Source organism: Balaenoptera physalus (assembly GCF_965194825.1).
Source record: "Balaenoptera physalus genome assembly, chromosome: 20".
In the NCBI taxonomy this organism is placed as follows: Eukaryota; Metazoa; Chordata; class Mammalia; order Artiodactyla; family Balaenopteridae; genus Balaenoptera; species Balaenoptera physalus.
The window spans coordinates 9,676,794-9,694,435 of NC_138901.1; the positions used below are offsets into that span (position 1 = coordinate 9,676,794).

At 54.4% G+C, this 17,642-nt stretch overlaps 1 protein-coding gene across 1 annotated transcript in view; it reads right to left on the reverse strand.

Moving 5' to 3' along the window:
- DNAH17 (dynein axonemal heavy chain 17) overlaps nucleotides 1-17,642 on the reverse strand; it is a gene marked incomplete at its 3' end in the record, with an annotated part of 115,130 nt that overhangs the window by 61,612 nt on the left and 35,876 nt on the right. The window contains exons 19-33 of the mRNA XM_082443049.1: nucleotides 16,232-16,486; nucleotides 14,510-14,679; nucleotides 13,759-13,981; nucleotides 12,012-12,128; nucleotides 11,830-11,916; nucleotides 10,288-10,440; nucleotides 7,300-7,548; nucleotides 5,485-5,607; nucleotides 4,226-4,573; nucleotides 4,034-4,125; nucleotides 3,511-3,637; nucleotides 2,592-2,744; nucleotides 1,161-1,286; nucleotides 910-1,017; nucleotides 151-282 (exon numbers count right to left, since the gene is read on the reverse strand). Of these exons, the coding sequence (XP_082299175.1) occupies nucleotides 151-282; nucleotides 910-1,017; nucleotides 1,161-1,286; nucleotides 2,592-2,744; nucleotides 3,511-3,637; nucleotides 4,034-4,125; nucleotides 4,226-4,573; nucleotides 5,485-5,607; nucleotides 7,300-7,548; nucleotides 10,288-10,440; nucleotides 11,830-11,916; nucleotides 12,012-12,128; nucleotides 13,759-13,981; nucleotides 14,510-14,679; nucleotides 16,232-16,486 (2,463 nt within the window). The remainder of the gene's footprint in view (nucleotides 1-150; nucleotides 283-909; nucleotides 1,018-1,160; nucleotides 1,287-2,591; nucleotides 2,745-3,510; nucleotides 3,638-4,033; nucleotides 4,126-4,225; nucleotides 4,574-5,484; nucleotides 5,608-7,299; nucleotides 7,549-10,287; nucleotides 10,441-11,829; nucleotides 11,917-12,011; nucleotides 12,129-13,758; nucleotides 13,982-14,509; nucleotides 14,680-16,231; nucleotides 16,487-17,642) is intronic.

Sequence of the window (17,642 nt, forward strand, 5' to 3'; positions counted from 1 at the left end):
GGGATGAAGGAGGGGGTAGCCTCTGCCCGGAGCAGTGTCACCCGCCTCCCTCAACCCAGGATGAAGCAGCGATAACTGGGACGGGGGCGTGGGCTGGAGTCCCAGGCACCAGACCCCAGCAGGGTTCCCGGCCCTTCCCGGCGCCCGTGCCTTGGCGGTGATCATCTTGGCGACCACATCCCGGGCGTGGACGTCGATGGTACAGATGGTCATGATCTTCATCCTGTCCCCGGCGTTGAGGTTTCCCACAAGCAGGCTGATGAGCGCATTCAGCTGACTGATCTGCAGGAGTGAAGGCACCTTGGCTGGGACACCGGTCGTGGGGCAGACTCCGGGCTGGGCGGGTGCCCCACAGTCGGGTAGGGAGGACCCCCGTGCTCTTGTTCACAACAACAAAACACAGAAAGAAGCTCTCGCTATCCCCCGACTGGGGGTGGGGTACGCTGGGGAACAGGCCCCCCATGGAATATCAAGGAGCCACTAAAAATGGTGTAGAAGAAGATCTGATGCCGTGAAAGCCGGTGGACATTATGTAAAACCAGGATTTTAAAGCTGTGTGGACAGTTTATATATTTTTGCCTAGGAATCGATTATATGCACACAAAGAGATTAGAATGTTAGATAAGAATTTGTTGATGGGGTTATATATGGGTGGTGGGGTTTTTGGTTGCTTTCGCTTTTATTTTTTAAATTATCTTTAGTTTCTAAATTTCTAAGCAAGAATCTTTTAAAAAGTTAAATCAAAAGAGAGAATTAAAGTCATGTACTTCTAAAGCGGTTACTCTTGGGCAGAAGGATGTTGGGGGGGATGCCAGTATTTGGTTGCTTTTGACCCACAGAAATCGCAGTGGCACAAGGGGGCACCTCAGAGCAAGAAGCTTTGGATGGACATGGGATGGGGGCACACACCTGTTTCTTGTTGTAATCTTTGATGGCGTTTTCGTAGCCCTCCTCCAGCCGGGCAAACGCCAGGCCCACCTCGGTTGTCCACCAGATCTGGGTGCACGAGAGCGCAATCTGAAAACAGAGCGGCCCCCGGCCCCCCGCCAACGTGAGCATCGTTCTCAGTGTGACAGAAGAGTTCACATCAGTAAGGTGGCTGTTCTCCGCCCACTGCGGCTAACCCAGGACAGGTGAGCTCCGTCCACCCAGCCTCAGACCTGGGCGGGGTAGTCAAAGATCCACTGCTCCCTTGGCTTCTCCTCGTAGGTCACCACGGCTTCCGGGATCTCGTGGCGGAGGGTGGCGCACATCCTGTCCAACACCCGGTTCAGCCAGACCTCCACCTGGGGACGGAGCCACAGGGACCAGAGAGGGGTGAGTACAGCTCATTCCGATGGCTTGCTTTGTCATTTAAAAATTAAATTACCATTTGTCACCAGCTTGAATGGTAATGACCAGCTTGAAAAATGTGGTCAGCAAGCCCAGCTGTACCCGCAAAACTAGTTGTGTTGGGCATTTGTGTGCATTAACTGTTTCTACACAGAGAAGGGAGGGGAAACCAGAGAAAAATCAAGAGGAGACGATAGTCTCTGTCTGACCCTATGGAGTGGTGCTGACGTGCAGAGGCGCGGGGCCTGTCCCCCCAGCCCCGCTGCCCCGTGCCCCTTACTAGTGGAGCCCCCACTAGCTCCCCAAGTGCATCATCCCAGGGTCTTAGATCGTCACGTGGACAAACTTGCTGACGAGCCTTGTGTGTATCTTAAAATACAAAACTTCAACTAACTGCAACCGGGGGGGAAAATACCCAAATGAGGTAATTGGGTTGGTTTTTCTTTTAAACTACGACAGTGCAGGCAGAGCTCGCCGTAGTTCGTGGTTACATCTGTAAGCAGTTACGTGTGGGAAGCATCTGAACAAACTGAGGACTGGATCCTGTCACCGGCCTGCCAGCCCCATCTGGCCAGGTTCTCCGAATTCAAGTTGTGGGAGCTCGGGTTTTCTTGCATGAGATTTTTACCCCCCTAGCTGACTTACCTCTGAATTACATTTTTGCTTAGGCTAATGTCAAGGTCGATTCGGAGGCTTGATCAATACTTGGGCAAAGAGATTGGGGGAGGTGGGGTGTGGAGGGCAGCCAGGAAGCTTGCTGTCAGCAGAAGAGAGCAGCCTCCTGGGGTGGGGGGGAGAGCTGGAAAGGGGGCCGGGCTGCCCAAGGCAAAGGGACCCCCTCTGCTAAATCAAAGCAGTAAAGCCCCTTACGCTAAGCAGGGATGAGAAGTGGGTGGTCCAGGTGTGTGTGGCCCCCTTCAAAGCGGGGGGCGGGGTGCTGCCAACCCTAACCCCTTGGCATTAATAACAATAAATAAAATACTAAAGACTCAATGGCATTAATAAACCTTTTCTCTCCCTCCCTTCCCTCCTTTCTCTTCCTGTTTTTTCTCACAATGCACCTCATACTGTGTAGGTAAGGCTGTGCTGGAAATTCTACAGAGAAGCCCCTTAAGCATTTGTTCTGAGAGGCAGAGGGAAGAGGACAGAGGGGTGGTCACAGGCTGCTGGGGACAGCCTGCCTGAGGCCGTGTGGCCCTGTACACGCCGCACTGTCGTCCTGGGTTGGGGCGGGGGCGTCCATCCGCACATGCACGCACCTGCCCCGAGAGGTCACACTCCCGGTCAAAGGCCACGTACTCGTCCTCCTTGCTGTACATGCCCAGGCCAAACCTGAGCGGCTTCCCGTCGGCGTCAAGGCGGAACTTCAGTTTACACAGGCTGTCGAAGAGCTTGGACAGGTGGCGGCTCACCTGGATTGGGCAGGGGCGGGAGGGGGGGTGCGGATCACTGGATTTTGCAGCCAAGGGGTTCAAAGGGGGGGAGACACGCAGCCTGGGTCTTCCTCGGGTGGTTTTAAGCTTTTTTTTTTTTTTTTTGGCTTATACGCATCTCCCCACCCCACCCCCTGCCTCTGGGATGTTGACTGAACGCACTTAGCCAACAAATGGCAAAAACTGCTCTCAGGCGGAACCTTCCGAATGTCTGTTCCTGAAGATTTCTTTTCCTTGAGAAGGTTCTGTCCCGGGCATGGGACCCGCGTCCCTAGGTCAGACACTCAGAACCTAAATTGTGGGCCATCCTGTGGCTACCTTCTTGTGCGTCTGGAACTTCATGATTAGAATAAGATACAGTCACATCCCTTCGCTGGGGTAGCTAACCCTCCTCTGTTTTAGAAGAGGAACCTCAAGGGACCTTTTCTTCCTGGCGCCTGGGATTTATTAGGATGAGCGGGCGTGTCTCTCAGAAACGGGCATCTCACCCATTTTCCAGAGGACGCGGATGAGGCTCGGGGAGGCAAGGGCAGGGTCTGAGACCAGTCCCAGGTCTTTCTGTCATGGCCCAGCCCCTGGGTGGTTTCAGGTGTGGATGACCTCGTGGAGGTGCCACAGGGACACCTGTGGACACTCCTCCAACATCCCAGGGCCACCTGGACATGGAGCCAAGCAGGGACCCGCCTGGAGCCCGGAGGCCGCACCTGAGGTCGGCCTCTCTTCACAGTGCCAGGGGCCCACCTACCTCCACGGGGTCATTTCCGTTGGAGAGAATGTCCAGGAGGTCGGCTGAGGAGACAAAGTAGAACCTTGGGAAAGCCAGTCTTTTTGTCTCTAAATATTCGGCCAAGGCCTTTTCACACACGGCCAACCTTGGGGGAGGAAACAAGGCTGCTGAGTCCTGCTCAACGGAGGGTCTTTTCCAGCCCATCCTTCCACGCGCTGGACGGACAGCCCCGGAGACGCCCAGGCTGTTCACAGCCCCAGTTTGATTCAAATCTTCCACACTTGTTCTCTGCCAGCCCCTGACCTGGTGAGTGTCCCCAGGTATGATGGGGTACAGTTTAATCTCTGCAGTCATTGCTTCTCCTGAGGCTGAAGGCCTGCTCTGTGGCCGGCGTGGCAGGATGTGGCCTGGGAGCTCGCACTCTGAGGAAGGGGATGTGTTAACCCACAACCTGGGGCTTTCCCCGTCCTGGCCAGCAAGGGGCGCATGACTCGGGTTTCTGCCACAGTGAAGCCCCTCGCCTGGACAGTGTGGGACCCACCTCTTCTTCAGGTTCTCAAGTTTGTCATAGAGACCAGGTTTGTTGGTGGCTTCGACCACGTTGGGTGTTTTCACCGCCTCCTCCATCAAGGCCTGGGAAGAGAAAGGGACCGCCACGGCATCAGGAGCCCCGTTTCCTCCCACGGAGCCATTTCTGAAAGTGCCCAGGCAGGAGCGAGAGAGCTGTGCTCACCTTGAACTCCTGGTCGATGTCGTCGAAGCGTTTGGAGTCCTCCGGCAGCTGGGCGCGGATGTCTTCGGAACCAATGAAGATGCTCTCCAGGTGGCTCCAGGCTCTCTGGACCTCGAACCAGATGGAGATGACCGAGTCCGCTGCGGACAGCTTCTGCTGCCAGCTCGTCACCTCCTTCAGGAAGTGGGACAGGTACTTGGACATCATCAGGTTCTGCAGCTGCACCTGGTTGTCCTCCAGCGTCTCCACCAGCACCTCATCCGACTTGAGCATCACGGTGCCTGTCCGCGGGTGCCGCTCGTGCACAAACTCCATGGTGGACCAGGTACTATCTAGGGCTTTCAGCACCTTTTGGGGGTACAGAAATCGGGTCAGCAAGTGTCTGGCATGAGGGGCTTGAAAAGAACCCAGAGTTTCCTAGAACATGGGAGGAACCCCTTCAGAAAGGAAGGGCTTTTCAGAAAGCCAAAATGTTCATGCCAATGTTATTTACAATGGCCAACAGATGGAAACAACCCAAATGTCCCTCAGTGGATGAACAGATCAACAAAATATGGTGTATTCATATAATGAAATACTATTTGGCCATACAAAAGAATGAAGCACGGGCACAAGCTACAACATGAAGGCAACTTGAAAACATGCTTAGTGAAAGAAGCCAGACACAAAAGCCCACATATTATGTGTTTCCATTTATATGAAATGTCCAGAAAAGGCAAACCTATAGAAACAGAAAGTGGGTTAGTGGTTGCTTAGAGCTGGGGTGGGGGGCATGAGAAGATGGGGGGGGGTCATAGCTAAAGCGTCTGGGTTTCATTGCTTTTTGAGGAGATGAAAATGTTCTAAAATTGACTAATTCTAATATGTGATGGTTGCACATATCTGTAAATATGCTAAAAGCCATTGAATTGTACACTTGAAATGGGTGAATGGTATGGTATGTGATTTATAGCTCAATAAGGTTGTTAAAAAAAAGAAGGCCAAAATGTGACAATTCAAACTCAAAAAACAGGTGAGGAGAGAGGTCTGAATTGCAAAGGAGTCATCCAGAGTTTCCGTGTGTCCTGGAACTGCCCCAGGTCCTGGCTGATGGCCAGCCCTCCTGCCCCCGTCCCCACTTCAGCTTCTCAGAAGGCAGAGGCAGGATGGACCACAAATGAGGGTGCTTCGTAGGAGAGGAGGGTTCAGTAGGGTTAGGCAGGTGGTTCGGGTTCAGCACCATCCCCTACAAAACGCACTTTGCTGTCAACAAAGGATACCTTTTCCATGCCAGACTCTTTCACAGCCTTGTCTACGATGTTTCGGACCTCATCCTCGTATTTATGTAGGTTCAGCTGGAGTAAATCCGCCAGGGTGGTCTCATCTGACATTTCAAATTTCACCTACGGGAAAAAAAATAGGCACATTCCACATAAGGTCACATGTTCTCCAGTTGAGGGACAGCTTTGTCCTTCATGGAGAGGCAGGCGAGGGAGGAACCCAGGCCATGGCGGGGGCAGTTGGAAGCTCGGTGACTTGGGCAGGCACTTCTCCAGGCCTCGCCTCTCCTCCCTGTAAAACTGGTAACAGCAGAGTCCACTGATAGGGGATTGAATAGTGTCCCCCCCAAATTCATGTCCACCTGGACCTCAGAATGTGACCTTATTTGGAAATAGAGTCTTTGCAGCCGTTAAGGATCTTGAGATGAAATCGTCCTGGATCAACTGCACGGAACCTAAATCCGATGACAGGTGTTTTCATCAGAGAAAGGGGAGGGAGATTTGAAATGCAGAAGAGGCCACGTGACCACTGAGGCAGGGATTGGAGGGATGAGACCACAAGCCAAGGATCGCCTGGGGCCGCCGGAAGCTGGAAGAGGCAGGAAAGGGCCCTCGCCTAGACTGCCAGAGGGATCGACACCGACACCTTGATTTCAGGTTTTTGGCCTCCAGAGCCAGGGAACAGTACACTTCTGTGGTTTTTAAGCCCCCTATGGTGTGGGGCTTTGTTACAGCAGTCGCAGGACCTGATCCACCACCTCAGGAAGCTGCCGTGTTAGTAACAGGTGTGGCCAAGTCACAGGTACTATTACTCCAGTAACAATACCAGGTATTTTCATGGTGTCACCCAGTCCTCAAATCCTTCTTGCTGTCACATAGACAGACATTTCCAGGCCCTGATTCCAAGCCTGCCATGGAAACTGGTTTAACCAAGTGACGGAATCGAGTGTCTCTCAATCATGGTTGGGAAAATACCTGCCCGGGTCTCAACAGTCCTCGGTGATGCCCAATTCCTGGGACGTTTTAGTTGCTTGTTGATCACCGCCCGGGGGTCTCTCCCAGGCCCTGGAGGGGGTACACGAGCCTGCTGGCCAGTGGTCTCAGTACTCAGGATAACCCTTCTGCTTGCCTGTTTCTCCCCGCCAAGACCCAGGCCACATCCCGTGTGCTCCTGAAGCCGTTCCAGCTCTTCCCTCGCCGTGGAGGTGACTGCCTCCTCTGTGCTCCTAGAACCACCCCTGAGCATCCCATTCGGCGTCCCGAACACCGTGGCCCACGCTGTTCTTTCTTCCTTTGCTTCCCTGAGAGCAGGGCCCGTGTTCTGTCTCTCTGCACCCTTGGCATCTACGTGGGGTCTCTGCAGAGTAGCCGTTCCACAGAGTTTTGTTCAATGTTTGCTGACGGTGGGGATGTTCCTATTTGCCTTCTGTGAGTGTCAAGGCCAGTGACCCCCCCCCCCCACTGGGGAATATCCCTGGGAAAATTTGGGTGCTAGGACTCTGTGCTCCTGTGGCGCATGGGGGACCCGGGAAGCTATTCCTCCTCCCCAAACTTCCTGAGCCCCAGGGACATTCACCCTACAACCAGAACTGGCTGCATAATTTGCGGGGCCTGGTGCAAATGAAAATGATGGGGTCCCCTGTTAAAAAATTATGAAGGACTTCAACATAGTGACAGCAGAGCATCCAACCCAGAGCGGGGCCCCTCTGAGCGCAGAGCCCGAGCATGCTCAAAGCCGGCTTTATCAGCACCAGCCCCGCCCATCCGGTAGCGAGTTCCCAAGGAGCAGCGCCCTCCTCCCCCGAGGCGCGGTACCTGGGTGGCCTGCATGAGCTGCTGCCAGTGGCGGTTCCGGATGGCGGGGTTCTGCAGCTCACTCACGGCGCGCAGGGACGTGACCATGTTCTTCACGGTGTCGTCCAGCCCCACGAAGGCATCCCAGCCCTTCATCTCCTTGTCCAGCGACCTCACGTCCTTGGCGAACTTCTTACAGTCTAGGTCCATCTGCTCGACGTTGATGTTCTTCCACTTGGTGGTCTTCCAGTCATCAATGCTGGTGTTGACCTGAGATGGAAACTCTCACCGTCTCCTCTACTGGGGACAGTTCAGGAAGGCACCTGTGCCACCTTCCTGCCATTGCTCTCAGGGAGCAAAATCCAATGAGGAGTCTTGAGAAGTAATGACCGAGCTTGGTAAAGTGGGTGGATACAAGGGGAAAAAACCCACAACAACCCAGTTCTATCATGAAAGATTCAACTTAAAAGTCAGCAGTTAAGAGATAGTTTGACAAAACGTGGGTCTTGTCACTGCTCACCAGGATCTAGTTCTGTCCCACTTCTTGGTGCAGCCATGTAAGTTGCCTCGACCAATGGAATGTGGGTGATGCCTGACACTTGGGGGCAGAAGTGTTGGCTTGCCAACGCCTGACCCACAGTTCCCTCTGTCTGCCTTGGCAATGGTGGATGCATGCATTGAGCTGCCCAAGGGTTGCTTGCAACTGGAGTGTGGGCTTTGTGAGAATGAGAAATACATGTCAGTGGTTAACTACACACAGTTTTTTTTTTTTTTTTCTTTAGGGCTGTCTGTCACTGCAGAGTAACCTAGCTTATACTGACTGATTAAAAACACCAGAAGAAATTTCACTCACGACAGGATGAAACAAGACACAGGCACTACTGGGGGACAACCCTACCAAGAGAGGAGACAGAACCCTGTGAAGCCACAGTCTTTAATTAAGGGTAGGCTGAGAACAGCTGTGAAGCTGGACGGGCCGGTCCTGGAGGGGGTCAGAGGTTGCTGAGACAGGCCTGGGGTGGAAAGACACGGTCTTGACCGACATCCGTGTCAGATAAAGACAGACAATTGGGGTGTTTACAAGAGATTTACCTTGCAGATCCCAAGACTCGAAACCTTAATCCCCACAGGAATTGATGGCCCTTTCTGGTGGGTTTAAGCTGCTCTGTATCCTGTTATCATAAAACTGTCCTGGCTAGTTTGTTTTGGAGAATTTTTCTTGCAACACCCTGACCAGAAATGTTTATCATTATCTACTGGGAAAAGTAACCTGTATTCTTGGGTCTGCGCTAAGTGTTGTTTATCGAGGGAAAGTGCAGCACCCTGATCTGACTTCACCGACTGTTCAGTAATGTCGTTCATGCACAAGAGACTTGAATTCTGTGAATTGCGAAAAAAATAAAGCATCGAGAGGCATCGATGGGTTCTTGCTCTTTGTGGGTGGTTGTGAGGTAGCCTGGGGCTCCAAAGATTTTTTTCCCCCTCTCTGTGAGAAATAGGTAGATTCAGCATGGTCAGGATGAAGACATTCACAGCATTTTACTATGATGTAATAAAAAAAAATAAGATAACTGACAAGACAGAGCCTGCTCCTGGGTGGGGACAGTGAATATGGCTGTCAAGAGGGGAATTCTCCCCGGATTAGCTCATGGAGTAGATTTAACTCTAGCTACACTCGTAAGAGTTTTCTTTTGGAGGGAGGAGGATTTGTCAGAGACTCTGAAGTTCGTTCAAGAGCACAAGAGAGAAGAGCTAACACAGACTCAGAGAACGAACTTATGGTCACCAGGGGGAAAGAGGGGGGAGGGATAGATTGGGAGTTTGGGATTGACAGGTACACACTGCTGTATTTAAAATGGATATGTGTAGGGACTTCCCTGGTGGCGCAGTGGTTAAGAATCCGCCTGCCAATGCAGGGAACATGAGTTCGAGCCCTGGTCAGGGAAGATCCCAAATGCCGCGGAGCAACTAAGCCCATGCGCCACAACTACTGAGCCTGCGCTCTAGAGCCGGAGAGGCACAACTACTGAGCCCAAGTGCCACAAATACTGAAGCCTGCGTGCCTAGAGCCCGTGCTCTGCAACGAGAGAAGCCACCGCAATGAGAAGCCCGTGCACTGTAACAAAGAGTAGCCCCCGCTCTCCGCAACTAGAGAAAGCCCGCGTGCAGCAACGAAGACCCAACGTAGCCAAAAATAAATAAATAAATATATTAACAAAACAAATAAAATGGATACGTGTATATGTATGGCTGAGTCGCTTTGCTGTGTATCTGAAACTATCATAACATTGTTAATCGGCTATACTCCCATACAAAATAAAAAGTTTAAAAAAAACCTAAATTGTATATGGAATAAATACTTTAATTTCTCTCTAAAAAAAAAAAAAAAAAGATAACCAGGGACTTCCCTGGCGGTCCAGTGGTTAGGACTCTCTGCTTCCACTACAGGGGGCACGGGTTCGATCCCTGGTTGGGGAACTAAGATCCTGCATGCCTTGCAGCATGGCCAAAAAAAAAAAAAAAAAATTAAGCCATTATCTATTAAAAAAAAAAAAAAAAAGACAACCAACAAGGAGCTACTGTCTAGCACAGGGAACTCCTCTCAGTACTCTGTGGTAAATGGGAAAAGAATGTGAAAAAGAATAGATACACGTATGTGTATAACTGAACCACTTTGCTGTACACCTGAAACTAACACAACACTGTTGATTGACTATACTCCAACACAAAATAAAATGAAATAAAAAATAAAAAGAGAGAAGAGCTAAAATATCTTTGGAAATAGAGGAGCCAAGAGGTGAGACTGTGGGGAACTAACACGTGCACATACGCTGCAGACACACAGCCTAGATACCAGGAGGAGTGAGGCTTCCTACTCTTCTTTTTGCCCCCATCAACCATCGAAGGCAGCTGTTACGGAAGGATAACGGGAGCGCCCCCTCTTGGTGCTGGGATGCTGCCCGTGGAGCCCCCCCAGTCCCGCCCCCTGAGGCTTGGCGCCCCCCTCACCATGGTGATCATGTCCCAGAGCTCCTTCAGCTGGCGGACCTCTTTGTGACAAGCCTTGAGCTGCCTGTGGTCTGGGACTGTGACCTCGAACAGGCTCCCGGATTTGCACAGAGCCTCCATGACGCCCTCCATGGCCGCGATGCTCTTTTGTTGCTGGGGGCACGCAGAAGCCGGTGAACAGGGTGCCGGCACCCGGTGGAGCCTTCCCCGTCTCCCCCGCCACGTCCCCGTGAAGCCCAGAGCCATCAGTACACTGCACTCCAACGCCACGCACACAGGGTGGCGGCAAACTTGCCAGCTGGGAGAGCAGCGGCCTCCCCGCCCGCCCCCAGCTTCTCCTCTGATGGGAGGGTGGCTCATCTCGGCGAGCTCAGGTGTGAGGACTGACTCTTAACGGACGTTGTATGAACGCCAGACTTCCTCCTAACATTTTCTGACTTCCCAGAATCTCCCCCATTCTCTCACTGTATATATTTGTATTGTATTAAAATGTATATAAGTAATGCTTGATTGCTTTGAAAACTAGAAAAATCTAGATGAGCAATGAGGAGGAAAAGAAGATTTGTCCTGAGCCACACGACTAAGTGCGGGCAGCTGCGAAAACTTTGGTGTGGGGCGTGTACCACGCTCGACTGGGTACACAGGGGGGTCCCGAGTGTTTGCACCCTGCCTTGCGGGCCTCTCTCACCAGGGACGTGGTTCCTAAACAGACTTGACAGGGGAGCTCTTCAAAGAACCTAGCCTGCGTCCATGGCTAAGTGCTTGGGGGCTCAAAGGAGAGAATGGTGGCGTCTATGCTGCGGATTGGGGGCGTGACTGAGAAAATGCCCATGGAGAAAGGGCAGGATCTTGGCCTCTGGGAAGGTTGGGATTCGAGGCTGAGCAGGGGAAAGAGCAGAGGCTCGGGGGAGGGAAACTGTGGGGTGGCCCTAAAGGACATCTTGGGGTTCCCTTGCGCTCATGCCTGTGGTACTGCAGAGTGTGGTCAAGGTGTGGGCTGGGGCCCGGGCACAATGGGGGCTGAGCACTGTGCCGGGAGCATTGCGGTGCCCCCCCTGTGCTCCTGGTTGCCCCCCAGGCCCCATGCACCCCAAACGCCCCTGCCAGGTGGAAGTCAATGGGGCCTGGGCCTGAATGGGCTGCCAGGTCCGGGGCCATGGAGCTTGCACGTTGGACACTGACCATGAACTTGGGCAGTGGGAACCAGGGGACACAGGTGAGGCTTGGCCACCGGCTGCACGTGGCGAGTCAGGGAGAAGAAGGCGCCAGGGAGCAGGGTGAGTGCAAAGCCCGAGGGGACAGCAAACTGCTGAACGTGGGGACCTCGGAGGGGGAGGGGGCTGAGCCGCAGGGTGGGTTTGTGAGGCTCGTAGGATATTCAGATGTGCACGCACACGCACAAACACACACATGTGCACGGCCCTGAGCCCAGTCCCATCAAGGCCGTGTTTCTGGGTTCATGAGAATGACAGCTTGAGGAAGGATGAGAAAGTGTCAGGGTCCCCAGAGTTACTACCCCATCTCCTCCTTGAGCAAAAGTACCTTATTGAGGGACTTGTAGGGGTTGGGGTCGCTGAAGCTGAATGGGGCTTCTTGCCTGAACTTCTCTCTGAACTCGTGCTGCTTGAGCTGCAGGAGGACCACATGGAAACCATCAGGCTCCCGCCCCAGGGCCCAGCTGCGGTGCATGCTGCGCCCCGCCCCACCCCCTGAGGCCGTGGTACCTCGAACTGCTGGCACTTCCTTCGCAGGATGCTGACCTCGTTGGCCTGCAGGGGTGCCACGTTCTGCTTCACCTGGATGGCCAGCTTCTTGGTGTTTGTCCACTGCTCCGGCAGTTCCTACACAGGCAAAGGCCAAGGACCACTCCTTTTCCTGCTCTTTTTAAAATTTTCTACTGTGAAATGATTACAGACTCAGGGGGAGTTGCAAAAACAGCACAGAGAGTCCTGTGTGCCTGCGCCCAGCCTCCGCTGGTGCTGGCATCTCACAAAGCGGAGGCTCGATACCCAAACTGGCATCCGACACTGGGGCGTTTCCGTTAGCAGGTGAGGGAACTTGTCAGTTTTCACCCTGTGTTTTAAGCTGAATCCATGTGTGCGTGTGTTGTGTGCATGCACGCACGCGTGTGTGTGTGTGAGTGCATGCGTCGTGGGCGTGTGCAGTCCTAGGCAATTTTATCTCATGTATAGGTTCCCGTAACCCCCGCCGCGATCCACATACCTCGCTCTCCATCACCGTGAGGGAACTGTCTTGTGTTACCTCCTTGTACCTGCACCCAGCACCGCCCCCCGCCCCAACCTGGGCAGCCACTAACCTGTCCTCCGTTTCTACGATTTTGTCATTGCAAGAACGGCTTTAGCCATCAGACGAATTTTTGTATTTTCCAAGTTCTCCACACTTGGGCAAATATTGTACTTATTATAAAATATTTTAAGGAAAAAAATCCCAGCCCCCAAATTCTTTACCCACAAATAGACATTGTTTCACATTCTTCTACGATTAACTAACAGTCTCTGTTGGCAGCGACACACCTCAAATGTTTGTCAGAATTTTTATCTCACCACTCGCCCTGTCCATGGCCCTGGAGCCCCTGGGGCCCGGCCACAAACGCTTCGAATCCTGGTCCTTAGCTGAGCCCCGGGCGTGGCAGCTAGGGCAAAACACAACGTGCTCTAAAGCAGGGCCTGGGCAGCACGAGATCGCAGTGGAGGTCACCGCGGCCACCGACCACAAGCCTGTCACCCCTGTGCTGTGGGGTCTCGGGCATTGGCTGGAGTCAGTGCCTCCCGGCAGGGGGAGTCGGGCCTGTTTGACCAGTCTCAGAGCCAGGGCAGAGAAGGGGGTGGGCAGCCGGGTCTGGGAGGAGACAAACTGCAGGGGGGTGGCTGGGCCGTGGCTTCAGGACCCAACTTCTGCATCGTCCCAGCCCAGCTGCACATACAGCTGCTCTGACACCGACAGCTGACGTTCTGTGAATTAGCTGTAAAGCACTGGGCTTTTGGAAGTCCCCTTCAGCCTCCCTGCTGTGGCCCACCTGTCCCATGTGGGGATGGAGCCGGCTGCGGGCCTTCCGGGTTGGGGGATTCCCAGAGCAGCTGCCCCATTGCCCTACTGGGGCGCCGGCCCTGGCCTCATCCGGTCAGGTCTCTGCTGACCCCATTCTCGGTCCACCATCCCTCGTGCCCAGGCTCCTGCTGCGCTCAGGAGGAGGTGTGGGACTTGAACGCACTTTTTATCCATTGAAACTCCAATCAAACGGAAGAGCTACTGTCCCCCACCCCTTCTGGAGGCCACCTCACTGTCCCCTCGTCTCCAGAGAGCCCTGTCCTCCCACCCTGCCACTCCACGGGGACCCCATGTCTAGAAGAGGAGGTCTAGCCTGCAGGCTCCGGGTCACAAGAGCCCGCCCTCCTCTGGCCCTGCCCGCAGCTCCAGCTCCCCCAGCGGGGGCCCCCCAGGCCCGTTTACCTGCAGCTTCACGTGCGTCTCCTCGGGCATCTCCTCCCCGTAGGACTTGAGCAGCTCGATGGTCTGCTTCAGGGGCTCAAACATGTTGTCGGTGGCCGTCTGCCTCTCCTTGACCTTCATCAGATGCCCCATCACCTCCACGAGGCCGTCATAATCCCGCTCCTTGAGAGGCTTCGTCAAGCCCGTCCTGGAGACTTTCATGAAGGCTTCTAGGTCCGCGAGGCTGGTGGGCGAGAGGCCGCCTGTGATGGGTGCCTGCCCAGCACCCCCCTGCCTCACCGGCTGGACTGGTCGGCGAGTCCCACATGGAGCCACGTCTCAGGGCAGCCTTTGCTGGGCCTCCCGGGCAGAAGAGCTGGATTACACGCTCTCCTGGCTCCGTGCCCCTCCCGGCCCCAACCCCACCTGTAACTGCACAGGTACCACCTGCACGTTTCACGCCAGGCTTCCCTGTCTGACTCAGGGCTCCTGAAGGATTCCTTGGCATCTGTTGCCCAGACCCGGTAAGTGCTCAGTAAAGAAGCAACGACCGAGGGACCAGGGCCTCCACGCCCTGCCAGGTGACACCTTCCTGCTGGGACCCACCCTCCATGGGGCTGCCGGCCTCTGAGCCTGACCTTCACCTCCACACCCACCCGGTTCGGGGGAGGAGGTGTCCAACCGACACTTCATGGAAGGCCGCCTGCAGGTGCCCCTCGCACATGGCTCTCTGGGGCATGATCAATGTCAGGCCAGCGGTCCCGGTGCCCACCTGTTGACCACGTGGTTGCTCAGGTGCCGCTTGAACATGAGGCTCCAGCGCTTGATGGTGTTGAGGAGGGCCTGCTTGAAGGGGCGGCAGTCACACTGCAGCCAGCCGTTGAACACCTTGGTGTTCTCGCACTTGGACACCTCCTCATACAGCTTCTCATAGGAGTTGATCTGGAAGACACAACCCCGTTCACCTGTCGGGCTGCCGGGACCAGGGGTTGGGGCCAGCACAGCACGTGTGTGTGGGGGAGGCCCTTACGATGCACTAGTTTCCTTCTCCCAGCACCCCCGGGGTCCCCTGCGGCCCAGCAGTCTATCCCCGACACGGGACAGCCTGTCAAAAAGGGACGTCATCAAGCAAGGCCAGCAGGGCTTCTGAAAAGAGCAGGCCGAAAGTTTCAAGGGGTGAATGGGGTCCCAGGCGCCCATGGGGCATCCCTTAACTCTCTATGCTGCTGCACGTCCTTGGGGCTCTCAAGCTCCACCAGCCAGCTGTCCCCCCACCCCATGGGCATCTCCCCTGTGGCTGGGTCACCCTCACTGAGCTTCAGGAAAAGAGGTGACGTTTTGTAAATTCGCTATGTTTTCTCATGTTCTATATCCTGGTTTTTTTGGCCACACTGCACGTCTTGCGGGATCGTAGTTCCCTGACCAGAGATCGAACCCAGGCTATGGCAGTGAAAGCGCTGAGTCCTAACCACCAGACTGCCAGGGAATTCCCATCATGCTCTATATTATTGATGCTCTGGTACTGGGGGCCTCGCTGACCCTGGAGGGACTGCCCCTGCCCCCTGGCTGGCTAAGTCGTAGAGATGGCAGGCAACCCCCCAGGACCACACCTTTCATATGCAAACAACCGACCAGAGCTCACACCCCAACCACCTCCTCTATGGGGCTCTCACACTCCAGGCCACTGTCCACCTGCCCTAATCACCCCAAAGCCAGATTCCTGACAACCCGGGACAGCCAGTATGCCCCTGAATCACTGAAATGATTCAAACTAGCCCATCCTAAGCCTGCTTGCCCCGCCTTGCCCATTCTTTCCCATGAAGACCACAGTTCAGGCTCTCAGCCATGCTTTCCCCTCATTCCCTCGGCCTCCTGCCCAACACTGGTGCCACCCCGCGTGGCCCTACGTGGCCCTGCATGGCATGGAGTGCCCCCCTCCTCTTGGGAGCCGTGAGTCACAACCTCTCTTTTCACAGCAGGTATCTGCGGATCTGTTGGTCTCTCCATACTTGAATTATAATAAAACTTACATTTAAAAAATGTTCACCCTGGACTTCCGTGGTGGCGCAGTGGTTAAGAATCCACGTGCCAATTCAGAGGACATAGGTTCGATCTCTGGTCCGGGAAGAGCCCACATGCCACGGAGCAACTAAGCTGTGCGCCACAGCTACTGAGCCCGTGCTCTAGAGCCCACCAGCCACAACTACTGAGCCTGCGTGCCACAACTACTGAAGCCTGCATGTCTAGAGCCCATGCTCCACAACAAGAGAAGCCACCGCAATGAGAAGCCCGCGCACAACAAAGAGTAGCCCCCGCTCGCCGCAACTAGAGAAAGCCTGTGCGCAGCAACGAAGACCCAATGCAGCCAAAAATAAATAAATAAATAAATAAAAATGTAAAAAAAATGTTCACCCAAGTTTTAAATCAAGTCCAGTGCCCCTCCACAGCAGGGATTCTGGAGGTGAGGAAGCTGGTGGGTGAGGTTCACACGCACCTGCTGCTGGAACTGGGCGAGGGTGGGCGGCATCTTGGGGAGGGTCTCCTCGGCCTGGGGGTCCAAGTCCTCCAGGCTGATGGCGCGCCCATAGGTGAGGAAGTTCTTCATGAACTCCTGGGGGTCGTCCATCCACAGGTAGGCGTAGCGCTCGAAGGAGTCCTGGTACTCCTCAGCCTCCTTTATGGCGCTGATGACCAGGCTGGACATCTCCTCCCGCATCTCTATGAGGTCGGTCATGTCTTCCAGGTCGGTCTGCAAGGGGCAGGAGGGGCGCAGATGGGTGAGCGCTTCGCCCGTGGTCTCCCCGCCCTGGAGAGTGGCTCCCTGTTGGTGCAAGCGTTGCTAACCTCTCAAGATGGGACGCGGGGACATCTGCAAACAATGTTTGCAATGTTCTCCCGTGAGAAGATACACTGGACGTGACTTTTGCCAGGCAAACCCCAGGATGATTCACACATGGCTTCATTCATTAAGTAGTTACTCAGCATCTGCTGTGTGCACGCAGGGGGAGGGGGCCCTAGGGGCGTCGACAGGGCTCATGGGGATGTAGACAACCCAGGATTGGGGTCAGATGTTCATCAAAAAAATCACAGAAACGAGACATCATGACTCTGACCCTTGCATTCAGGTGTAACAGGGAGGAGGTTGGGGAACACTCCCTGAGGAAGTGACCACTGGTCTGAGAGCTGACGGACTGTAGGTAAAGAGCAAGAATAGCAACAAAGCACATGCAAAGGCCCTGTGCTGGGAGGAAGCAGACGTTTGAGGACCTGAGTGGAGACCACATGGATGGCCAGAGTAGGAGCATGGGAGGCCCGGGCGGGACAGGATGTTCTGAGTTTCAAGTGACAGAAAACCCAACCCAAATTGGTGTTAGCGAAAAGGCAGCGATTGGCTTATGTAACTGGAGAATCTCAAGGTGGAGGGTGTGTATTAACCATGCTTTTAAAATTTCCTGTATCTTATGAAGCTTTGGCATCTTAAAAAATCTTGCTGGCTGGGGAGAGACTGCCCGTCACAGGGCCAGCCAATTCTAAGAGAGCAAAGGGCTGGGGTGGGAGCACGCCTTTCACGTGAAAACCAGCCCATCTCCCAACCACCTACTTTATCTAACTAACCCTCACACTCCAAGCCCATGTTCCCCCTGCCCCATCACCCAGGGCCAGGTACCAGATAACTGGAGACGACCGCCATAGCCCTGAGCCGCCGACGTGCAGACCGGCTGGCCCCGAGCCGTTTCCCTGGTCCTGTCTTGCCCTCCCGCAGAAACCCCAGCAAAGCCTCTGGCCTGGGCTTCGCCCTCCGTCCTGCTTCTGCTTTCTGACCAAACCTGCTGCTTCCCCCGAGCCCCTGAGTAGCCAGCCGTGCTTCTCCTTTCCAGGGGAACTGTGAGTGACATTAATGTTTT